This window comes from Oncorhynchus kisutch, linkage group LG4, assembly GCF_002021735.2.
Source record: "Oncorhynchus kisutch isolate 150728-3 linkage group LG4, Okis_V2, whole genome shotgun sequence".
In the NCBI taxonomy this organism is placed as follows: domain Eukaryota; kingdom Metazoa; phylum Chordata; class Actinopteri; order Salmoniformes; family Salmonidae; genus Oncorhynchus; species Oncorhynchus kisutch.
In genome coordinates this window covers 61230024-61256716 of record NC_034177.2, presented here as the reverse complement: position 1 = coordinate 61256716, position 26693 = coordinate 61230024, and the positions used below count along the sequence as shown (strand labels likewise).

The window sequence follows — 26693 nt, the reverse complement described above, 5'->3', positions numbered from 1 at the left end:
CTACCCAAAACATTTGACCCAAGTTAAACTATGTAAAGGCAATGCTACCAAATACTAATTGAGTGTATGTAAACTTCTGACCTACTGGGAATGTGATGAATGAAATAAAAGCTGAAATAAATCATTCTCTCTACTATTATTCTGACATTTCACATTCTTAAAATAAAGTGGTGATCCTAACTGACCTAAGACAGGGAATTTTTACTAGGATTAAATGTCAGAAATTGTGAAAAACTGAGTTTAAATGTATTTGGCTAAGGCGTATGCAAAATTCCGTCTTCAACTGTACAGTATATGTACACACACACACACACACACACACACACACACACACACACACACACACACACATAATTACCGGTCAAAAGTTTTAGAATACCTACTCATTCAAGGGTTATTCTTTTTTTTTATTTGTATTATTTTCTACATTGTAGTGTCACGCCCTGATCTGTTTCACCTGTATTTGTGATTGTCTCTACCCACCTTCAGGTGTCTCCTTTTTTCCCCATTAGTCCTGGGTGTATTTATCCCTGTGTTTCCTGTCTCTCTGTGCCAGTTCGTCTTGTTTTGCCAAGTCAACCAGCGTTTCTCCTAGCTCCTATTTTTCCTGTCTCAGTGTTTTCCTAGCCCTCCTGGTTTTGACCCTTGCCTCCCCTTATGCCGAATCCGTCTGCCTGACCACTCTGACGGTTCTGACCTCGAGCTTTCCTATCCCCTCGTACTGTTTGGACTGGTTTATGAACTCCCGCCTGTCCCCGACTTTCCTTTTGCCCGACCCTTTTGGTACAATAAATATTGGAGCTCAACCATCTGCCTCATGGGTCTGCATTTGGGTCTCGCCTTGTGCCCTTATAGTACAAACTGACCATGACAGACCCAGCAGACTGGAACCAGCTCCGTCACGCTGTCTCCCTGCAGGGAGCCACCATTGGGAGACATGAAGAGCTGCTTCGGGACCTTTTGGAAGGGCTTGGTTCCCTGACGGAACGCCACAACCAGGGTTCAAGGTTATAATGGAGCAAATCAGTGAGTAGGCAGCCCGCCACCTCTGAGACCTCTGAACCACCCAGGAACCGCTCAACTACTAGTGGATTTGTTCAACCTACCCGGGCTCCTCGAGAACCCCACTTACCACCTCCGTAGCATTATGCAGACGATCCTTATACCTGCAGGGCATTCCTTTCCCAGTGCTCCCTCATTTTCGAACTCCAGCCCTCTTCGTTCCTGTCGGACCGATCGAAGATAGCGTATTTAATCACGCTAATGTCCGGAAGGGCGCTCTCCTGTGCAACGGCTGTGTGGGAGCTGCAATCCGCTGTGTGCCATAGCCTGGAGGGATTCATCCGGGAAGTGAGGAAGGTTTTCGATTCTCTGATGTCCTACTGCAGGTTCATCATAACTCCTGTAGTGTGGCAGACTACGCAGTAGATTTTCGCAGTAGATTTTTCCAGTTCCTGGATTCCGAAGGCTCTGTTTGACACCTTTCTCCACGGACTGTCAGAGGGGATAAAGGATGAGCTCGCAGCTCGGGAAATACCACGTGACATCGATTCCCTCATCGCCCTCATTCTCTCTGTCCCAATGGATGCAAGGGCAATGGACGGCCGCTCTATTGGAAGAGTCACCCATAGCACTTAGTCCATTCAGATACAGGTATCAGGAAACCACAGTGAGACCATACAGTTGTCCCTCCCCCCCATGTTCCAATGTACAGTCCCTTGCGAAAGTATTCGGCCCCCTTGAACTTTGCGACCTTTTGCCACATTTCAGGCTTCAAACATAAAGATATAAAACTGTGTTTTTTTGTGAAGAATCAATAACAAGTGGGACACAATCATGAAGTGGAACGACATTTATTGGATATTTCAAACTTTTTTAACAAATCAAAAACTTAAAAATTGGGCGTGCAAAATTATTCAGCCCCTTTACTTTCAGTGCAGCAAACTCTCTCCAGAAGTTCAGTGAGGATCTCTGAATGATCCAATGTTGACCTAAATGACTAATGATGATAAATACAATCCACCTGTGTGTAATCAAGTCTCCGTATGAATGCACCTGCACTGTGATAGTCTCAGAGGTCTGTTAAAAGCGCAGAGAGCATCATGAAGAACAAGGAACACACCAGGCAGGTCCGAGATACTGTTGTGAAGAAGTTTAAAGCCGGATTTGGATACAAAAAGATTTCCCAAGCTTTAAACATCCCAAGGAGCACTGTGCAAGCGATAATATTGAAATGGAAGGAGTATCAGACCACTGCAAATCTACCAAGACCTGGCTGTCCCTCTAAACTTTCAGCTCATACAAGGAGAAGACTGATCAGAGATGCAGCCAAGAGGCCCATGATCACTCTGGATGAACTGCAGAGATCTACAGCTGAGGTGGGAGACTCTGTCCATAGGACAACAATCAGTCGTATATTGCACAAATCTGGCCTTTATGGAAGAGTGGCAAGAAGAAAGCCATTTCTTAAAGATATCCATAAAAAGTGTTGTTTAAAGTTTGCCACAAGCCACCTGGGAGACACACCAAACATGTGGAAGAAGGTGCTCTGGTCAGATGAAACCAAAATTGAACTTTTTGGCATCAATGCAAAATGTTATGTTTGGCGTAAAAGCAACACAGCTTATCACCCTGAACACACCATCCCCACTGTCAAACATGGTGGTGGCAGCATCATGGTTTGGGCCTGCTTTTCTTCAGCAGGGACAGGGAAGATGGTTAAAATTGATGGGAAGATGGATGGAGCCAAATACAGGACCATTCTGGAAGAAAACCTGATGGAGTCTGCAAAAGACCTGAGACTGGGACGGAGATTTGTCTTCCAACAAGACAATGATCCAAAACATAAAGCAAAATCTACAATGGAATGGTTCAAAAATAAACATATCCAGGTGTTAGAATTCCAAGTCAAAGTCCAGACCTGAATCCAATCGAGAATCTGTGGAAAGAACTGAAAACTGCTGTTCACAAATGCTCTCCATCCAACCTCACTGAGCTCGAGCTGTTTTGCAAGGAGGAATGGGAAAAAATGTCAGTCTCTCGATGTGCAAAACTGATAGAGACATACCCCAAGCGATTTACAGCTTTAATCTCAGCAAAAGGTGGCGCTACAAATTATTAACTTAAGGGGGCTGAATAATTTTGCACGCCCAATTTTTGAGTTTTTGATTTGTTAAAAAAGTTTGAAATATCCAATAAATGTCGTTCCACTTCATGATTGTGTCCCACTTGTTGTTGATTCTTCACAAAAAAATGTTTGTCTGTATGTTTGAAGCCTGAAATGTGGCAAAAAGGTTGCAAAGTTCAAGGGGGCCGAATACTTTCGCAAGGCACTGTATATGTCATTTTCTTGGCTCCAGAAACACAATCCTGTTATTGACTGGACCAAGAGCTCCATCATGGGTTGGAGTTCATTTTGTTATTCTCATTTCCTAAAAGCGGCAGAGCCATCCTTGAGACGTTCACATCGGGACGTAAGCAAAGCCACGGATGCCTCTGCCATCCCCACTGAGTACCATGACCTCCTGGAGGTCTTCAGTAAGGCACGGGCTACTTCTCTTCCCCCGCACCTTCCTTATGATTGTGCCATTGATCTCCTCCCAGGCACCACACCACCTCGTGGTCGGCTATATTCTCTATCCGGCCGGGAGACCAAGACCATGGAGAAGTACATTGAGAATTCTCTGGCTCTTGGAAGCATCCGTCCATCTGCATCTCCTGCCGGCATGGGGTTTTTCTTCGTGGAGAAGAAGGACAAGAATCTGCGTCCATGCATTGACTACCGGGATCTGAATGATATAACGATCAAGAATCGTTACACCCCCTACCACTCCTCTTGGCTTTTAAACCTCTCCAGGGGGCCACCATTTTTTTCAAACTGGATCTTCAGAATGCCTACCACCTGGTTCGGATACGCAAAGGAGATGAGTGGAAGACACCCTTTAACACATTATGAGTACCAGGTCATGCCGTTTGGACTCACCAGCTCTGGTAAACGATGTGCTCCGGGTCATGCTAAACTGTTTCGTGTTCGTCTACCTTGACTTCATCCAGTTTTTTTCCCGGTCTGCCCAAGAACACGTACTTCATGTCAGACAAGTCCTTCAGCGCCTCCTGGAGAACCAATTGTTCGTGAAATCCGAGAAGTGTAAGTTCCACCGCTCTACAATCTCCTTTCTGGGATATGTCATTGCTGATCCAAATTGATCCTGAAAAGTGAAAGCAGTGGTAGAGTGGCCTCAACCTAAGTGCAGGGTGCGGTTACAACGTTTCCCGGGGTTCTCTAACTTCTATTGCCGTTTCAGTCGGGGCTACAGTACCCTGACGGCCCCTCTCTCTGCACTCACCTCTCCCAAAGTACCGTTCACATGGTCTCCAGCAGTCGACAGAGTCTTCGTGGACTTGAAGCATCGGTTCACCACAAAACCCATCCTCGTCCATCCAGATCCGTCCCGTCAATTTGTGGTAGAGGTTGATGATTCTGATGTTGGAGTGGGGGCCATCCTGTCCCAGCGATCTGCCCAGGACCAAAAGCTGTCTTCCTGTCCCATCGTCTCAATCCTGCAGAGATGACCTACAACGTAGGCAACCGAGAACTGCTGGCAGTCAAGATGGCGCTGTTTTGGCCACTAGATCATCAGTGTATGTGCAACGTTTTAGACTGATCCAATGAACCATTGTATTTATGTTCAAACTTTTGTATGAAGACTGCCCAAATGTGCCTAATTTGTTTATTAATAACTTTTCATGTTCAAAATTGTGCACTCTCCTCAAACAATAGCATGGTATTATTTCACTGTAATAGCTACTGTAAATTGGACAGTGCAGTTAGATTAACAAGAATTTAAGCTTTCTGCAAATATCAGATATGTCTCTGTCCTGGGAAACTATCTTGTTACTTACAACCTCATGCTAATCGCATTAGCCTACATTAGCTCAACCGTCCCGTGGAAGGCACACTGATCCTGAAGAATTAACTGACTTGCTTAGTTAAATAAATAAACATTTGTGGACTCAACCAGTTTTTGCCCAGTGGGTGAGGTCCTGGACACTGACTGTAGGCCTCACGTAGCCTATTATAATTCTACCTAATATTAATGTTTCCCTCAGTAGAATTATAGACCAAATGTTGATTTTGCCACTGGAACAGCATCTTGAGAAAATGCGAATGCGCGCTTAGGGACAGTGTGTAGTCTAACGTGCAATTTATTTCAGGGACATACTGTAAAGGATGAAAGTATTTCATTTTCAACCACATAAAATATGCATGCAAAAATCGGTCAAACTGTCATTTGGAAATGTTGCATGGAAAATCACCCTGGTCCCTTGCTCTATGAGAGAAGCAGAAATGATAGAGAAACTTTACAGACATCAACTATATTGTTGATGATGCATTGATCGGTTTAGGACATTATTCTGGTGAGCAAGGCTTTATTTAGTATTCTAGACGAGCGTCAAGTAATGACAGAAGACAACCCGCATATATCTAATTACAGACAAATTCCCTAACAAATAGCCTAACAAATGTCGGAAGTTATAAACGATTTTTAACCGCACGTCAAAAGAAATGGTTCTGCCGTCCCTGGGTAACATGCACAGGTAGCCTACATTAACCTTTTAAGTAATTGTTTGACAATCAGATGAAAACATAATGACTGGTTGTGTTTATGCCACATTAAAAGGTAGGCTAATACATTTGAAAAGTTAAACAACAAAATCGGGACTATTAGGCCCATAGAGATCCTATTAAATTAATAGGGATTATATATGCAATTCTATGAATAGGCCCATAGAGATCCTATTAAATTAATAGGGATTATATATGCAATTCTATGAATAGGCCCATAAAAAAAAAGAATGAAGTGCGTGCACACATACAGGAGGTCCTCGCACCGGGAAGAAATGAAATCCACTTTCACCCCAGAATATAGGATATATTTAATGTATCTGGACGTGACAAAGGTAGAGAGAGTGTTGTGCAGAATATGCTGCTGCAATATTGCAAGGCTTTTCCCTGTAAGTTCATTAAGCACAATACTGCTGCCAACCAGGGAAATAGTAATAATCAACATCACTTTCTCCATTAACACTGCTGGCCTCCGTTATGACACAGGAGGTACTGTTTAAAAACACTCAGCTCAGCATGAGACTATGTCAAAGGCTGTTCAAGACAAGAGAAATAGGTTACAAACTCACAGCTACATCCTTCGGTTACAGGGAAGGGACGGTTCCTTCTGATGCACAGTGAAAGAGGGTTGGGAATAAGTCTCTACAGTTTATAGTGATGGATCTTGAAAAGGCTAAAAAGAAAAACAATAGTCTTGTGTCAGAAGGGTGATTTGGAACTTCTGGGTTCTGTGTTTCATGAGAGGAAGTTCTGAGGTTTACAGAGGAACATGTGATATGAAGTGATTAGTCAGTTCCCATGGTGACATGGGTGTAGCATGATGTACTACAGTACCCATAATGCTCTGTCACAGCGGCCGCACCTGGATGCCCTCTGACGACATACCGCCGCTCTTGGACATGTTGTCCAGGTGGTTCACGTCATTGCTGGCAATGATGAAGACAATGGAGGAGGAGCTGAAGGTCACCCTCTTCTTTGGTCGTTCCCCGCCTCTTCGGTGGGACATGACGATTGGGCGAATAGGCCGCTCGATGCTCCGGGCCAGGGGACGGTCCTTGATGCTGCTCTGAATCCACGAGAGCTGGGAGCACAGCAGCTGCAGCAAGCAGCGCCGGAACTGCCAGAGGGACAGGAGGAGGAGAAGAGAGAGAGAGAGGAACTCAGTCAGGGTCTCAATTTAATGTTGAGACTTAGAAAAGTAGAATATACAGGGTGTCATTTCGAAATGTGGTTGTGCACTAGCAGTTTTCCTCATTACGTCAGTCACTGACAGTCACTCAATTAGCCTATGTTAGCTAAACATTTTTAGATTGCTAGGTACGTTAGTCTTGCGGCTGTACTTATCTGCTCATAATTCCATGGCATTATTTGATATTATTTTATAGTATGAAGAATACAGCTGAATAAAGCTGAATAAAATAGTCTCAATGATTTGAGGGAGTGCGCACATGCAGCTATTCTGTGCTGAGCTGTTAACAAAGAAATAGGTACAACTATGTGCTTAATTTAGAGTTATTAATGTAACTTTAGTTGCTCTACAAATGTTGGGATCTATGTTTTAGATTTGTAATACATTGTAAGGCTGCATGATGAGATTCTAATGATGATTTGAAAAACATTACTTGAATTGCATGAGCTCTGCCTTGTTTTTTGAGCAGGCTGTACACACTCCAATAGTCTCTCATTCACAATTGGACAAGCACTTGATAATGCCTCGAATTTCACGGCAGCATCCCTTTGTGGCCGTAATGCACCCTTAAAAAAATCAATGCCTTTTGCGGCCTGGAGTGCTGCGTTGTGCCCTTCACCCTGAGTGTTCTGTGCAATCGGAAGCCCTCTCACTCACATGGCTCTCGGTCACGTGATCGGATCTCTCTCACAGGCTACAAATGAAGACCGACACATCGGGGACACAACTGTGAGCGTCCTTCTTCATAAGGTTAGGCCCATTTTTTCTCCACTTCCTGTCTGAATAACGTACCCAAAGTAAACTGCCTGTTACTCAGGCCCTGAAGCCAGGATATGCATATAATTGGTACCATTAGAAATAAAACACTTTGAAGTTTGTAGAAATGTTAATATAATGTAGGAGAGTATAACACAATAGATATAGTAGGAGAAAATCCAACCGGAATTTTTTTGGGAGAGCCTATGCCCTGACATTGGAAAGCACAGGGAAATAATTACATCCAGCTCCCAGTATGCAATTTCTATGGCTTCCACTGAGTGTCAGCACTCAATGTTCAAGATTTCAGGCTTGTTTCTTCTAAAACGAGTAAGAATAATGAGTTCTACTACTTGGACATTTGTGTATGCGCACACGATGAAGAGGACATGCACCAGCTAATATCGTTTTCCTATTGAACATACTTCTTTCCATATGAAATATTATACACTGCTCAAAAAAATAAAGGGAACACTAAAATAACACATCCTAGATCTGAATTAAATATTCTTATTAAATACTTTTTTTCTTTACATAGTTGAATGTGCTGACAACAAAATCACACAAAAAAATCAAATTTATCAACCCATGGAGGTCTGGATTTGGAGTCACACTCAAAATGAAAGTGCAAAACCATACTACAGGCTGATCCAACTTTGATGTAAAACAAGTCAAAATGAGGCTCAGTAGTGTGTGTGGCCTCCACGTGCCTGTATGACCTCCCTACAACGTCTGGGCATGCTCCTGATGAGGTAGCGGATGGTCTCCTGAGGGATCTCCTCCCAGACCTGAACTAAAGCATCCGCCAACTCCTGGACAGTCTATGGTGCAACGTGGCGTTGGTGGATGGAGCAAGACATGATGTCCCAGATGTGCTCAATTGGATTCAGGTCTGGGGAACGGGCGGGCCAGTCCATAGCATCAATGCCTTCCTCTTGCAGGAACTGCTGACACACTCCAGCCACATGAGGTCTAGCATTGTCTTGCATTAGGAGGAACCCAGGGCCAACCGCACCAGCATATGGTCTCACAAGGGGTCTGAGGATCTCATCTCGGTACCTAATGGCAGTCAGGCTACCTCTGGCGAGCACATGGAGGGCTGTGCGGCCCCCCAAAGAAATGCCACCCCACACCATGACTGACCCACCTCCAAACCGGTCATGCTGGAGGATGTTGCAGGCAGCAGAACGTTCTGTCACATGTGCTCAGTGTGAACCTGCTTTCATCTGTGAAGAGCACAGGGCGCCAGTGGCGAATTTGCCAATCTTGGTGTTCTCTGGCAAATGAAAAACATCCTGCATGGTGTTGGGCTGTAAGCACAACCCCCACCTGTGGACGTCGGGCCCTCATGGAGTCTGTTTCTGACTGTTTGAGCAGACACATGCACATTTGTGGCCTGCTGGAGGTCATTTGCAGGGCTCTGGCAGTGCTCCTCCTACTCCTCCTTGCACAAAGGCAGAGGTAGCGGTCCTGCTGCTGGGTTGTTGCCCTCCTACGGCCTCCTCCACGTCTCCTGATGTACTGGCCTGTCTCCTGGTAGCGCTTCCATGCTCTGGACACTACGCTGACAGACACAGCAAACCTTCTTGCCACAGCTCGCATTGATGTGCCATCCTGGATGAGCTGCACTACCTGAGCCACTTGTGTGGGTTGTAGACTCCGTCTCATGCTACCACTAGAGTGAAAGTACCGCCAGCATTCAAAAGTGACCTAAACATCAGCCAGGAAGCATAGGAACTGAGAAGTGGTCTGTGGTCACCACCTGCAGAACCACTCCTTTATTGGGGGTGTCTTGCTAATTGCCTATAATTTCCACCTGTTGTCTATTCCATTTGCACAACAGCATGTGAAATCTGTCAGTGTTGCTTCCTAAGTGGACAGTTTGATTTCAGAGAAGTGTGATTGACTTGGAGTTACATTGTGTTGTTTAAGTGGTCCCTTTATTTTTTTGAGCAGTGTAGTTTAATTACATATTCGGGTATCTGAGGATTCAATAGAAATGTATTTCGTCTTGTTGAAACGAAGTTCAGGGGTAGGTTTTTGGATTCCTATCTTGGCATGTTGAACGAGTGGATTACTCAAATCGATGGCACCAACTAAACAGACTTTTGGGGATATAAAGAAGGATTTTATCTAACAAAACAACACTACATGTTATAGCTGGGACCCTTTGGATGACAAATCAGAGGAAGATTTTCAAAAAGTGAACATTTAATCGCTATTTGTGAAGTTATGAAACCTGTGCCGGTGGAAAAATATTTTGATGTGTGGCGCTGTCCTCAAACTTCCGCATGGCATGCTATCGCTGTAAAGCCTACTGTAAATCGGACAGTAGAGTTAGATTAACAAGAATTTAAGCATTCCACCGATATAAGACACTTGTATGTACATAAAAGTTTAATATCCATAATTTTGCTGATTATTTATTTGAATTGCGCACCGTCCAGTTTCACCGGAAGTTTCCCACTAGCGGGACGCCTAGCCAAAAGAGGATTTATCCAATTTCAAGGTGCATATTGGAAGAACTGTCCACATTTACTTTTTGGTCAGCCAACAGGATGAGTAGGCCTAACAAACAACAAAAGCACTAGCCTATGTCAATCTACAATCCCCCATAGAGTAAAAGTCAACCTATTCCATTCTGTACAATAAATAAATATTACAAACATAGTCTGGGACAGATGTGGGATGCAATAGATCAAATGAATACAACCACTAGCATCCCAAAAACCTTTTTATGCAATGTGGCTGATGCAACAGATCCGAACGTTTATCTTAAAATGTTGATACTATTTCTTCACATTATAAGTGCAGCAATGCGCTCATGGTAGTAGGCTATTAGCGGAAAACACCATGATCAAAAGTGACCACAAATGCAATTATGCATGTAATGCTTTAATTATAAAACTGCATTTTTATGGTGAAAATTATCTTCCAAAGTTGAAACTCACGCACATTAGGCTCTACACCCTTAGTAAAGCAGATTAATGTTCTTAATTTTAAGAAGTTATTTGGCCACTTACGTTGTGATAAACATTATTAACACATATAGGCCTATAGGCTAGGTGTGCGACTATGATTCGAACAAGTCTCAAAGAAAAGGCATTGTTTCTTACGCTGGGCATCAATCACAAGTGATAATATACAGTGGGGCAAAAAAGTATTTAGTCAGCCACCAATTGTGCAAGTTCTTCCACTTAAGAAGATGAGAGAGGCCTGTAATATTTTATCATAGGTACACTTCAACTATGACAGACAAAAAAAAAAACATCCAGAAAATCACATTGTAGGATTTTTAATGAATTTATTTGCAAATTATGGTGGAAAATAAGTATTTGGTCAATAACAAAAGTGGATTTTTTCTCATTTTTCTGTCATAGATGAAAATTACAGGCCTCTCTCATCTTTTTAAGTGGGAGAACTTGCACAATTGGTGGCTGACTAAATACTTTTTTGCCCCACTGTATAAGTCACTCATCAGACTATTCTTGATTTAATCTTGTCTTTACATATACTAAATAATATATGTATGACATTTGCTTTGATTTAGAATGGACCATTATCATGCACCTGTATCGAAACATGGGCAGCGGGAAAAAATACATGGAGGACGCTTATCCCCGTGGTTTATTTTCATGCTATTCTTCTGTTGTAAATATAAGCAATGTGCTTAATATTAGGAAAGTTGAGAAATAAATATAGTAGGCCTAGCCTATAGAAAGCTAATAGAATCCTCCAATTTTTATTAGCGGCCATCACTCTTTTTATTAGCGGCCATCATGAGAGCTCATGGGCTCTCATGAAGTATTTGATTAGATTTTCGAATACATTTGCATTGATGTCAGAGTGATTAGATGGACAATAGAGTGCTGAGTACCAGGCAGTTAACAAGTTTGGTAGGCTACTAATGTCCAACAGCATCATCAGAGCTTGGAGAAGCCTAATTACCCTGACTAAACAGTCATGTGGAATTTGACTGCCTTCATGACTCGTGACCGCCGGTGTGGTGGTAATATGGTCACAGCAACAGCCTTAGTCTAGCCAACTATCTAAACCTTGAATGCCGAATTACTGACTGGCACGCAGGGTACGCGCCCCAATGATTTTGTTGGTCACTCTCGCCCAGATATCATATGAACATGGCATAAATCATGGCATGATTTATTAAAACTGCAAAGTTCTCTGACCCAAGGTAAAATGTATAGAATTGCAGGAAATGTGCTTTAAATCAGCTAAATGTTATCTCTGCCCATGTCAAAATGAGTAGAATTGCATGAAATGTGTTTTAAAACTGCAATGTCTCTCCACCCCATGGCATAATGTGTTTTATTTGTTTTAATTGGCTTTAAAACTGAAACAATTTCTGTACGCCTCATGGCAAAATGTGTAGAATTGCAAGGAAAATTACTTTAAAACTGTAACATATCTCTCCACTGTCAAGAGGGGGGCAGCTTAAATGTTTTGCCCACTAGGTGGGGGCGCGCCTAACCAAATCAATGAGGGCTGTGATTTTCCTTTAAATTTGGAAAAGGGCTTGTTTCCAAGCATTTCCTCTATCAGCATAGGTGTGTCAGGGGTCCCCTCACCTTTCTGCTCATGAACATGTAGATGAGAGGGTTATAGGCCGTGCTGGATTTGGCGAAGAAGGAGGGGATGATAGCGATGGCGGGGGTGACCATGCTCTTCCTGCCAAAGGCCTCCATCATGGACACCACGGCGTAGGGTGTCCAGCACACCAGGAAACAGGAGATCATCAGCAAGAACATGACAGCCACCTTCTTCTCATAGCGCAGGATCTTAATGATCTGCACTGTCTGAAGGTCCTGGATGGAGCGGAGCTGTTAGGGAATGACAATAGGAAAGAATCTCATCACTTACCAACATGGTCTCTTTAGAATGTCAACAAATTGGGACATCCTGTATAACCATTGCAGTTATATGTCCCTTCCACTGAACTATTAGTTATAAACGGAGTATACAAAACATTAAGAACACCTGCTCTTTCCATGACATAGACCAGTGATCAACAACCAGTGGTTAAGATCACTTTCACAGTCAAAAAGCAAGCCGAGATCTACCGCTCAGATTTTATTATGTAGGCCAGTTGAGAACAAGTTCTCATTTACAACTGCTGTCACGGTCGTGATAATGGATGGACCAAGCTGCAGCGTGTGTTGAGTTCCACATCTTTATTTGCAGTGACGCTTTCAAAAAACTAAAATAAACCAACAACAAAACATGACAACAGTGGTGCAACATACACAAAACAATATCCCACAATGCAGGTGGGAACATGGACACCTTAAGTATGATCCCCAATTAGAGACAACGATAATCAGCTGCCTCTAATTGGGAACCACACCAAAACACCCACATAGAAATAAAACGACTAGAACACCCCCGAGTCACGCCCTGACCTAAAATCCCATAGAGAACCCCTAGGGCTCTCTATGGTCAGGACGTGACAACTGCGACCTGGCTAAGATAAAGCAAAGCAGTGAGAGACAAACAACAACACAGAGTTACACATGGAATAAACAAACGTACAGTCAATAACACATTAGAAAAAAATCTACATACAGTGTGCGAATGAGTTAAGATTAGGGGTATGACTTAAAACATGACTTAAACATTGTAACATGAACCTAATAAAAACAGTTATGTGGGAATGATGTACCACCCTGTATCCCACTGCTGACTTGCCTCTGAAGCTAAGCAGGGTTGGTCCTGGATGGGAGACCAGATGCTGCTGGAAGTGGTGTTGGAGGGCCAGTATGAGGCACTCTATCATCAGGTCTAAAAAAAAATATCCCAATCCCCCAAGGCAGTGATTGGGGACATTGCCCTGTGTAGGGTGCTGTCTTTTGGATGGGATGTTAAATGGGTGACCAGGCTCTCTGTGGTCACTAAAGATCCCATGGCACTTCATAAGAGTAGGGGTGTAAACCCCGGTGTCCTGGCTAAATTCCAAATCTGGCCCTCATACCATCATGGCCACCTAATCATACCCAGGTTCCAATTGGCTCATTCATCCCCCTTCCTCTCCCCTGTAACTATCCCCCAGGTTGTTGCTGAGAATGTGTTCTCAGTAAACTTACCAGGTAAAATAAGGGTAAAAAGGTGTTTGGGTAGTAGGCCATTATCACAGCATATTGGCTATATCCCTCTCCTGACAATATTGTTATTCTCAGACCATACTATATTTAAATACTTCAGCTTTGATAACAAAATAAATCCGTTGGTGTAGCACTTGCGAGGCACTGCGGACAATAAATTGAAATAATTCAAAATGTTATTTTTACTGGACTGATGGTATCTGCATCTGATGGTCATGGTGCTTTCAAGACAACTGGGAAATCAGAAAAGAACCGAAGTTAAATCATGACGTCAGTGATCTTGAGGTCAGAAAGTCTAGAAAGATGCTCGAGTTTCCAACTTGGAATTCTGAGTTGGATAAACGTTCAAAACGATTTTTTTTTAACAAGTTCCCAGTTGTCTTGAAAGCACTTAAGTCGGAAGCTGGAGATTTTCGAGTTCCCAGTTATTTTGAAAAGGCATTAGTCTCAGCGGAGGGAGAGAGCAACAGAGGGTCAACCTCTCACGGTCCCTGCTCTCCCCTTCCTTTCTAACAGTGAGACTGACCAGAGAGAGGGGACACCGTCTTCCACCTGATGGTGAAACTCGAGTCGCACCATATCTGCCTCAGTCATGCACAAATTCATGTTGTTCCTATGACCAGAGAATGTGAAATATTCCTTGATATTAAAGTAGACAAGACGAGCTGCTAATAATAATAAGAACGCAGGCCTATCGATACACCTGGCTCCTGCAGCACAAGTGGAAGTGAGGAAAAGCATGTTTTATGTTATGTAATATTGTTGAATAAGAACAGTGTTGACAGTGCTGAATAAAAACTTCAACATGAACTCACTCATAAAAACAGCAGCTCTTTGCTGTATTCTTTGACAGTCTCTCTGTGGTCATGGTTTTAAAAGTGATTGAATCTTATGTAGCATAGTGTCAAACGGTGCTGTGGCAGGGGTCGTGGAAGCTCTGTACGAATGGTGATTTGACAGAGCAGAGCAGACAGGGAGAGCAGAGATTACTGAGTCACCACTAACAGTCTGAATGGCTGTTAGTTGGGGCGACAGGGTAGCCTAGTGGTTAGTGCGTTGCATGTTCAAACCCCCGAGCTGACAAGGTACACGTGTCGTTCTGCCCCTGAACAGGCAGTTAACCCACTGTTCCTAATACACCAAGTATTAGCCGCAAAAAAAGCACTTGTAGTAAATATTACAGGTACTGTATGTCTGCAAAAACACTACACTTATTTAACTACAGTATTTCATTCCTCTACCCCATGTCGCAATTCGTGCCACCAATAAGACCATATATTGTGCTCCCTACAGAGACCTGTGCGTAATCCTTTCTGCCCACGCCTGTCGGCAATGGAAACACAAACACAAACAACATCTTCAACCACCTACCTGCAATCACAAAGCACCATGCCCTCCCAGTATCCTGAAGAGCAAGTTTCCATCCCCTATTTTGTTTTATTTCTAATTAAATCCCTAAAATTTCATTTGGAGGCTACTTCCTCATTTTGACATTGTTTGGTCGAGTTTGCTTTGTTTGTCACGTGTCCTTGTTGATTGTAAGAATCAACCTACCTTTAATCTATGCCTTTTATTTAAATGAATCATGCAGATGTATCTGTTGAGATAGGCTGTCATTGTTTATATTTACCGGTCAGCTTTTTAGTTTGCCAATTGCTTTGAGCTTGATGTAGGTATTGGAAGTCAGCCTTGTTGTTACTTGATAGCTTTTATTTTTCTCTTTGTTGTGTATACTGTATTGTCTTACCTGTATGTAGGCCTAGGCACACACAAAAACGTTTAATCTGAACTGAATATCTGAGTCTCAGGTGGGCATAACAGAACATTGACCTTTGGTTATGCATCAGCATGGGCATAGAGAATCTGTGCAGTAATAGACAGACCAGACAGGGAGAGCAGAGATTCCTGAGTCACCGCTAATGGTCTGAATGGCAATGGTCAGAAAATGTCTAAACGGATTGAAACTGCTCTATCGAAAAAAGTAAGTCTTGGTAGACCAATTAAATGAGTCAGTCAGTCAGTCAGTCACTCCTTACTACCCAATATAATTGTTAATCAATTATGGACCACGAACTGACTTGGCCCCACTTCCTGACATTGATAGTCATGGAAACTTTGATTGGGGCATAATTTATGAAGAGTTCTCACATAACAGTCTTTTAAAGCTCGCCAAAGTTTTTCTCTTGAGAAGGATACAATACTCCAGAGAGTGCAAATTTAGAAACCTCTCTTTGATGGTCTTACGAAGCCCAGTAGTAATCAGCATTCTCTAAGACTGCAGTTCACTGAGGTTTCCCTATAATGTTGAGTCAGAGGTTCATGCTGAGTTTCTCAAGGGTTCTCAGAGCACCCTCAACAAACATGGGCAGGGGAAGGGCAGATCTTCAGTGGTTGAGGGAACCTTTGATGTCTTGGAGACCTGGGGCTGTTTATTTTGTTTTATTTCACCTTTATTTAACCAGGTAGGCTAGTTGAGAACAAGTTCTCATTTACAACTGCGACCTGGGCCAAGATAAAGCAAAGCAGTGCGACACAAACATGGAAAAAAACAAGCGTACATTCAATAACGCAATAGAAAAAAAGAACGTCTATATACAGTGTGTGCAAATGGCGTGGGGAGGTAAGGCAATAAATAGGCCATAGTAGCAAAGAAAATACAATTTATCAAATTAACACTGTAGTGATAAATGAGCAGATGATGATGTGCAAGTAGAGATACTGGTGTGCAAAAGAACAGAAAAGTAAATAAAAACAATATGGGGATGAGGTAGGTAGATTGGGGTGGGCTATTTACAGATAGACTACGTACAGCTGCAGCGATCGGTGCTGTGCAGAAAGCAATGGCTTACTTCCTTAAATGTTGTAAATACTTAAAGAAGCAAAGACAGGCACAGTGGAGGCAGCGGTGCCAAGCCGTTGCACAGATACCGTTAAACATCCGGGTGAATTGACTACACCCACATTCATTTATTTTACTTTAGAGTAAACTGTAGAAGACTGTAGAATACTATACTCCACACTGTAGTATCCCTCCATCATGTGTAGTACTAACTATAGAATGTTGTAATATACTGTAGAATACTGTTCTATATTAAATACCAGAGTATTATCTGCAAAAAAAGCACTGTAGTAAATACTACAGTAATGTCCACAAACACACTACAGTCTGCAAAACACTACACTAAGTACAGTATTTAATTTGCATATACCCTGCCCATTCCCCTCCCCCGTGTGGCAATTTGTGCCACCCATGAGTGAGAAATATGCATTCCAAGTACAGACCATATATTGTGTACCCTACAGGGTTGAGAACTGTGTGTAATCCTCTCTGCCCACTCCTGTTGGAAGATGGAAACATGATCAACATCCTCAACCAACTACCCACAATCACAAAGCACCACACTCTCCAAGTGACCTGAAGAGCAAGTTTCCATCCCCTATTTTTCTTCTTTTTTTCTAATAAAGATATTAAATCCCACTCCCAACTCAAACCCTTATCCTAAACCGGGTCCATATCTGATTCCCAACCCTACCCCCTAAACCTTACCCTATACCGGGTTCTTATCCCCAACCCACCATCCCCCCTCCTCTTTTTATTTCTCTTCTTTATTTTTCTTCTTTACATTTAATTATCCAAGGAAGCTTCTTTTCATTCAAATCAAGTAGCAGAAGACAAAAAGACAACTCCAACATCCCTCCCCTTTACCAAACCTCGACTGGATAGACACACTGAGAAGAGCGGTAGAAAAGGGCAGAAGCCCTGAGGTCTCCCTACAAGTCTACAAGTCTCTTTACTTACTTTACTACAGGTTATAGAAAAGAGCAGAAGCCCTGAGGTCTCCCTACAAGTCTACAAGTCTCTTTACTTACTTTACTACAGGTTATAGAAAAGAGCAGAAGCCCTGAGGTCTCCCTACAAGTCTACAAGTCTCTTTACTTACTTTACTACAGGTTATAGAAAAGAGCAGAAGCCCTGAGGTCTCCCTACAAGTCTACAAGTCTCTTTACTTACTTTACTACAGGTTATAGAAAAGAGCAGAAGCCCTGAGCTCTCCCTACAAGCCGACAAGTCTCTTTACTTACTTTACTACAGGTTATAGAAAAGAGCAGAAGCCCTGAGGTCAACCTACAAGCCTACAAGTCTCTTTACTTACTTTACTACAGGTTATAGAAAAGAGCAGAAGCCCTGAGCTCTCCCTACAAGTCTACAAGTCTCTTTACTTACTTTACTACAGGTTATAGAAAAGAGCAGAAGCCCTGAGGTCTCCCTACAAGCCTACAAGTCTCTTTACTTACTTTACTACAGGTTATAGAAAAGAGCTCTGAGCTCTCCGTTCAGACCTCAGTCTTACCTACAGGTTATGGAAAAATTTGCTCTTTTAGTATTTCTCCAGTAGGTTTCCGGAAGCAGAAAGCCTCCACTTCTATGTCAAAGATAATAAAACAAAAATAATTGAATAAATACTACAGTAATGTCACAAAAACAATACAAAAATACTACATAATACTAAAGTCCACAAAAAAACTACAGAAAATACTACAGTATACGACAATCTGCAAAAACACTACATGAATTACTATAGTATATACTATAGTTATGTTACTACAGTATTTATACTACAGTTAACTGTAAATACTACAGTATACTAGAGTAAATACTATAGTAAGTACTAGTGTTTTTGCTGACTTTAGTCCGCAAAAACACTACAGTGAATAGTACAGTAAAGTCTGTAAAAACACAACAGTGTATACTATAGTATTTTATCAGATTAGTTTATGCACACACAAGCACGCACGCATGCAAACGCATGCACGCACACACACACACACACACACACACACAAGCATGTGCGCAAAAACGCACACAGCCCCCCACACCATACTGTACTCTCCATAGTAACCGTGCGGTCCACTGCTGAGTGAACCCACTTTAACCCCTATAATCCTCATAGGTAACCCTCTATGCAGGGTGGTAAAGTGGTACATCAGGATGATTTGAAGCACTTAAGAGTGAGGAAGGAGGAAGGAAGAATGGAGGAAATTTAGATACATTTAGAAAGGTAAGTGAAAGATAAAAGGAAAAAGATCAAGTGGTGGTCATTCCGTGTGATAATGGAACAAAAATCTCCATGAAAGTTTGTACTTCGCAGAGAAAATGCAGATGGGCATTTATTGTCATGAATCTTGCCCTGGAGGCAGCACTGCCACAAAGTAATAGCTGGCACTGCCACAAAGTAATATCATCTGATTTTAAACCTAACTCTAACCTTAACCCTAACCTTAACCACACTGCTATCTCTACTGCCTAAATCTAAACTTATATTAAGACCAAAAATGTCATTTTTGTTTTCAGGATTTCTTTAAACGATATAGCGAATTTTGACTTTGCAGCTGGCCCATCTAGCGGAAATCACTAAGTTCTGCCTCCAGGGCAAGAGCCATGACAATAATTATCAACCTGCATAGAAAATGTCCTTAGGAGGAAAGGTTTTTCTTTATCCTGTATTAGGCATTCGCGTCTATGATTAGTTTGGTTCAGTTCAGTTCACTTTATCAGCCTTACTCTGGACTTGGTCTGATTTATTCAATTTGATTTATTTATTTACTCTTGAGCTCTTTAATGGCCCTGTGCAGTCAAAAATGTGATTTCCTGTGTTTTATATATATTTCCACACTATGAGGTTAGTAATACTGTGAAATTGTGGAAATGATGATAATGCCCTTTTAGCGTAAGCGCTGTTTGAAAATACTTTTGGCCTGCGTGTTGACATCACCAGGTTGTAAATTAGTTAAAGGTCCATTGCAGCCATTTTGATCTCCTTATCAAATAATTTCTGGGTACCAATTAAGTACTTTACTGTGATTGTTTTCAATTAAAGTGGTCAAAAAATAGCAAAAAAAACTTCTTAGCAAATAGCAATTTCTCAAGCAAAAATGTTGCTAAGACTATCTGGAAGTGGTCTGAGTGGGGAGGGAAAAACTGAAAACTGGCTGTTATTGGCAGAGGTTTGGAACTCTTTTTCAGTCAAAAACAAGTTTTTCCTTGTTATATCAATACGTATTTCCACACTATGAGGTAGTAATAATACTGTGAAATTGTGGAAATGATGATAATGCCCTTTTAGCATAAGTTTGAAAAGACTGCATACAATTTCAGCCTGTTTTAGTGGGATGGAGTTTTGGCCTGCCCTGTGACATCACCAGGTGGTAAATTAGTTAATAGACCAAAAAAACTATCACAAGGTACATAATTGTTACCCAGAAATGATTTGATATTGAGATAAAAATGGCTGCATTGGATGGCTGCAAAGACGATCGACATAAAACCACACTGACGTAAACATGAAGCAACAGAAGAAAATGGGAGGGAGAGACGAGCGAGTCTGTCTCGCCCTTCTTCTTACCATTCGCACCGTGTAGAGAATGTTCATATAGCAGTAAATCATAATGCCCACAGGGACAAAGAAGCAGGCCAGGAGAAAGAGGAGAATGAAGGAGGCATCGATAGGGTCCTTGGATGTCCAGTCCAGGGAGCAGCCTAACTGGTGGATTTCCAGGGTGTAACGGTTCCAACCCAGGAGAGGGGCCCCTGTCCAGGCCAGGGAGTAGAGCCAGATGTAAGTGATGCACCTCCAGGCCCAGGGGAAGTCCACCACCTGAGCATAGACCACCCGGATGTAGCGCTCGTAGGCCAGAGCTGAGAGACTCATGATGGACACGATGCCTGGAAGGGAGGGAGATGGGTGATGATGCTGAGTAATGACTACCGAATCTGGGTTATGCAATATCTATATGTAGGCCCTGATTATTACAGCAATTGGTTATTACACTGTTATTACAGTTATTACTCAGTCCTCATCAATATCTTCCCAACATATAATAGATCATCTTAAATATCCTCTTAGCAATCAATCATGATAATAGAGAGGTGTCCTGTGGTTTGTGCATTTGATTCTGTCAACACACACGACCACATCATTTTTGATCAAATCACACATTCTACCTTCAACAATTTCCATAAAACACATTTGGTCACATTCAATTTCTCCATTGCACAGCAATGACTTTTGCCAGACATTTGGCCCAATCAACACCAAGTGTTGCGGCACAGACGTGTTGCAATATAAAGGGGAGCTGTTCAAGCACAGAGTGTCACCGCACACTATAAAAACAACCAATACATAACATGTCTGTACAGATCGAACTGACAGGACCACACTGCACGAGTACAAAGGGTGTAACAGGTGCAGGATGTCCTGAGCTCATCATCCAAATTTAGACTGTTGAAGAATGTGAGAGTTTTTTCGCATGCTGTAGTAGATTAACGTGGTATCAATACTCTGTGCCATTCATCTCTTTCTGAGTGGCTTTTTTTAGTGCGTCTGTGTGCTAATCATCATTCATTGTTATTTTTAACCAGCATCTTCTTCAGTGTCTCTTCAAACTTGTACTATAGCAAGCTGCAATGCGGCCATCGAAGTCAAATTACCACCCCCATCCATCCTACGAGATTAAAAATATAATTTAAAAAAATTGTTTACAATTTATGAAGACATCGGACAGCTGAGAAAAGTCCCTCATATAATTATATTGGACAATATTGCACTTAGCCTACAGTAGGTTACATGTGCCTGAGAGAGAGATACTGGGAAAGAGAGAGGGAGAGAGCGCAGAGGCTGTGAAGGTTGCACTAACCACCTCATTAGCAGACCTCTTCATTAATAAGTGATGATTCCTATAATAAATTGGGAAGAGACAGTTATGTGATTGCACAATTATTTATCTCGCTCGCCCTAAGCCCTCAAAGACGATAATTATATAGCTGAAATGGGTCAGAAAAAAAGAACCTGAACTGTATGGGTAGCCATTTAAACATCTATTTATTGCATTTTTGATATCAAAAATAAAAAAATATTTTTTATATCAACCTGTTTATTATCGATATCAATAATCCTCCATAGGATACAACGGAGAAACAACTCAAAAGTAGGAAAGCGTTCTTAATGTTTCGCACACTCAGCATAATAAGATCAGTAATGTGGTGGCAACATCATGTTATGGGTGTGCTTGTTACCAACAGGTCCTAAAGGATCAAAAGAAATATGAAAGGAGCAAATGACAGGCAAACATTTTTAGGAAGACCTGCCATAGTCTTCTGAAAACTTAACCCTGCGATAGATTTTTATTCTGCAGAACAATTACACACCAGAGTGGCTTTCCAAGAGGTGTTGAGCATTCAAATTTACTAAGCTTGAATCATTTTGACAAAAAACATGGATATGTTGCCGCCAAACCGAAAATTCGTCCATCGGACGATGGCCAGATGGTGAGGCGTGATTTATGAGTCCAGAAAACATTTCATGAAGCTCCCGACGAACAGTTATTCTGCTGATGTTGCTTCCAGAGGCAGCTTGGAAGCAACATAGTGAGTGTTACAACTGAGGACAGACAATTTTTATGTGCAGCACCTGGCGGTCCGGTTCGGTGAGCTTGTGTGGCCTACCACATTGCGGCTGCTCCGTTGTTGCTCCTAGACGTTTCCACTTCACAATAACAGCAGTTACAGTTACTGCCAATTTTGTTTATGTAGATTACATGGCTGTGTCCTCGATTTTATACACCTATCAGCAACGGGTGTGGCTGAAACAGCCGAATCCACTAATTTCAAGGGGTGTCCACATACCTTTGTATATATAGTGTATTTAACATGCACTAAAGGCACAATCAGCAATTTAAATCAACTCCTGGAATTGATACAAACAGTCTACCCATGAAACGGATATACAGTTGAAGTCGTAAGTTTACATACAGTTAGGTTGGAGTCATTAAAACTCGTTTTTCAACTACTCCACAAATTTCTTGTTAACAAACTATAGTTTTGGCAAGTCGGTTAGGACTTCTACTTTCTGCATGACACAAGTCATTTTTCCAACTATTGTTAACAGACAGATTATTTCACTGTATCACAATTCCAGTGGGTCAGAAGTGGGTCCGAAGTTTACCTACACTAAGTTGACTGTGCCTTTAAACAGCTTGGAAAATTACAGAAAACGATGTCATGGCTTTAGAAGCTTCTGATAGGCTATTTGGCATCATTTGAGTCAATTGGAGGTGTACCTGTGGATGTATTTCAAGGCCTACCTTCAAACTCTGTGCCTCTCTGCTTGACATCATGGGAAAATCAAAAGAAATCAACCAATCGACCTCAGAAAATAAATTGTAGACCTCCACAAGTCTGGTTCATCTTTGGGAGCAATTTCCAAACGCCTGAAAGTACCACGTTCATCTGTACAAACAATAGTATGCAAGTATAAACACCATGGGACCACGCAGCCATCATACCACTCAGGAAGGAGACGAGTTCTGTCTCCTAGAGATGAACGTACTTTGGTTCGAAAAGTGCGAATCAAACACAGAACAACAGCAAAGGACCTTGTGAAGATGCTGGAGGAAACAGGTACAAAAGTATCTATATCCACAGTAAAACGAGTCCTATAGCGTCATAACCCGAAAGGCCGCTCAGCAAGGAAGAAGTCACTGCTCAAAAACCGCCATAAAAAAGCCAGACTACAGTTTGCAACAGCGCATGGGGACAAAGATTGTACTTTTTGGAGAAATGTCCTCTGGTCTGATGAAACAAAATAGAACTGTTTGGCCATAAGGACCATCGTTATGTTTGGAGGAAAAAGGGGGAGGCTTGCAAGCTGAAAAACACCATCCCATCCGTGACGCACGGAGGTGGCAGCATCATGTTATCGGGCTGCTTTGCTGCAGGAGGGACTAGTACACTTCACAAAATAGATGGCAGGATAATTACGTGGATATATTGAAGCAACATCTCTTGACATCAGTCAGGAAGTTAAAGCTTGGTTGCAAATAGGTCTTCTAAATGGACAATGACCCCAAGCATACTTCCAAAGTTGTGGCAAAATGGCTTAAGGACAACAAAGTCAAGGTATTGGAGTGGCCATCACAAAGCCCTGACCTCAATCCTATAGAAAATGTGTGGGCAGAACTGAAAAAGTGTGTATGAGCAAGGAGGCCTTACAAACCTGACTCAGTTACACCAGCTCTGTCAGGAGGAATGGGTCAAAATTCACCCAACTTATTGTGGGAAGCTTGTGGAAAGCTACCCAAAACCTTAGACCCAAGTTAAACAATTTAAAGGCAATGCTACCAAATACTAAGTGAGTGTATGTAAACTTCTGACCCACTGGGAATGTGATGAAATAAAAAAAAACTGAAATAAATCATTCTCTACTATTATTCTGACATTTCACATTCTTATAATAAAGTGGTGATCCTAACTGACCTAAAACAGTGAATTTTTACTCGGACTAAATGTCAGGAATTGCGAGTTTAAATGTATTTGGCTAAGGTGTATGTACACTTCCGACTTCAACTGTATGTACAATGATTACAGTGTAGAAAACTAGCCACTTGTCAAAATCATCCATATTTTCCAGTGTGTATAAGGGGAGGCAGACACAGATCAGGATGGAATTACACGGGTATTTCCCGAGGTGTCCTTGACACGAACCAGCTTGATCCCCAGAGCGGCAATGGCATTCATAAACATCCACAACCATAGAAATACTGGTTTCATAAATAGGGAGAAAGTGGGCTAAACAGTTCTTCCTTAGAATAAGATGGGTAGTAAATGTCCCGTGCAACATACGAAATAGACTATATAAGGATCACAGAGTTCTGAAAATGTAATACACCAAAGACTAATCTGAAATACACAAACATGGAAACACAAATTAAATGAAAAGGCTGCCACAAAAAAAAACATATTGGATTCGGCCTATTTAAATAAGTTGAAATCTTTTAAAATTTTATTTTAGATTAATGTGTGAATCTAGGTGAGACACCCAAAGCACAGAAGCTCAGATACTGACCAAATAAGCTGTTGCTGAATCCGTCCCAGACGCATGTTGCCGAGTTCCAGTCCCATCCGCCTTTGATGCACGAAACAAACGTAAAGTTAATTCCAAGGACAGACACCAACAAGTCACTTATACTTATGTTTACTATTAACAAATTTGTGGGCGTCCGGAGTCTCTTGAATCTGTAGTACAGCATGATGACAATAATATTGTTGCAAAATCCGAAGACTCCAATTGTTCCGATAGCAAAGGCAAGGAGTTTGTAAGTACCAACCGCAAATATATATTCTTCTGTATTCCTTCCAGTTCTAGTGAAATTCGCAGGATTCATTGCTTGAATAACATTGTGCTGTCTCGTTCACCAGTCTAGTGTGGTGAGGAGGGAAGATCTGCGCCGCAGTTGGATTACTGACGCGGATCTAAACGAGTTAAACCTGCGACATCTCTTTGGAGAAATTAGGGCTATTCTCCCGAGGATGGTTGGCTATCTCAAATGTATTTCTCGCGCAGTTAGATCTCCCGCAGTCGTCATCCATCACGTTAATTAGTTGACAGCCACTGTAGACCTACTGTACTCCCTGACTGGTAAAGTTGGCTTACCCGTAATGACGCACACCGTACACACAGTGCATGCGACTACTGTGTGTTGCCACATTGTTTCATAAAACTTTGCCTTTTCGTTTCACAAACATGTTGATAAGTGCATGAGGTTTGCTTGAATAGTCTAGAGCTCCCTGATGGGAATTTCAGAAATGAAATTGAGCTTAATCATAACAGCAAACCGCACATTCATTCTCTTCAGTCAAGGGAAATTTAAGGGCTGTAGAAATGCCACGGCCAGCGGATGTCCTACTGAATGCAAGTTCAGGAGGTTATCAATAATAATACTTTTTTTTCAGATCTGTTGGATGGAAGCCAGTCCATTCATATTATTAGGCTAGAAGCTTGAAGGTGGCTTGCTTTTCAGTCTTGCTGTGCTTTCAGACACGTCGAAGAATTTCCTCTCACCCTTGTGACCCACAGCTTCTTTAAAAAAAACTAGGCGTTCTAAAGATTGTTATGGTACCTGCTTTTAGGTACACGTTTAATTGGCCAGTTGAGAACAAGTTCTCATTTACAACTGCGACCTGGCCAAGATAAAGCAAAGCAGTTCGACAAAAACAACCACACAGTTACTTATAAACAAACGTACAGTCAACAACAGAACATAGAAGAAAAATCGAAAAATCTATGTACAGTGTGTGCAAATGTGAAGAGTAGGGAGGTAGGCAATAAAAAGGCCCTAGAGGCAAAAAAATAATTACAATTTAGCATTAATACTGGAGTGATAGATGTGCAGATGATGATGTGCAAGTAGAGATACTGGGGTGCAAAATAGCAAGAGGGTAAGTAATAATATGGGGATGAGGTAGTTGGGTGTGATATTTACAGATTGGCTGTGTACAGGTACAGTGATCAGTAAGCTGCTCAGACAGCTGATGCTTAAAGTTAGAGAGGGAGATTTAAGACTCCACTTGTCCATTTCCTCTCTTTTCGACCTTAATCCTTTGCCGAGTACAGTACTCTCTTTCTCACACGCGCTCCCCCTCGCTCTAAAATGATTGACATCACAGAGTTTCATTGCTTTCCCAAAAGGCTTGACTCCACACAAACGTATCTGTAGCCCCTCTTCCACACACAGCAGCAGGCTCCTCTTTTGTAATTTCTTTCCCAGCAGAAGCATTGCCTTCGTGGGGTTATATAATGAGGGGTTGGGTTAAATGCGGAAGGCACATTTCAGTTGAAGGCATGTTTCAGTTGAAGGGATACCTAGTCGGTTGTACAACAAACTAGATATCCTCCCTACCCTTTAATGCAGCATTCTCGCCTGTGGACATCACACTCAACCTCGACTGTCCACGTCAACTGTCCACTCAACTGTCAACCTTAACTGTCCACTAGCCATAACTAGTATGCCCTCATGTCCCCTCACATCACCTCCTGATGTTGCAACACATTGCTGGCTTGCTTTTGGCTAAAGTGCTGTCTGCTATCTCTGTGCTTTCTGCTGGGCAGGGATGTTGGTGATGTTTACCTTTGTGTCACTCAGTCAAACCCTCTCCACTTGAACCTTAATG

General features: G+C 42.1%; 1 protein-coding gene and 1 non-coding gene across 2 annotated transcripts; one reads left to right on the top strand and one right to left on the bottom strand.

Moving 5' to 3' along the window:
- Positions 1-5196: 5196 nt before the first annotated feature.
- Positions 5197-25247, bottom strand: LOC109888748 (opsin-3). The gene is made up of 4 exons (XM_020479917.2): positions 24589-25247; positions 20092-20411; positions 12158-12409; positions 5197-6743 (listed from the first exon to the last, which is right to left on the bottom strand). The coding sequence occupies exons 1-4, from the start codon at positions 24905-24907 to the stop codon at positions 6474-6476; spliced, it is 1161 nt and encodes a 386-aa protein (XP_020335506.1). The 5' UTR covers positions 24908-25247; the 3' UTR covers positions 5197-6473.
- Positions 18053-18107, top strand: LOC116374050 (U7 small nuclear RNA). Its single transcript, XR_004209879.1, has one exon. It is a non-coding gene; the product is annotated as a U7 small nuclear RNA (small nuclear RNA).
- Positions 25248-26693: the final 1446 nt, after the last annotated feature.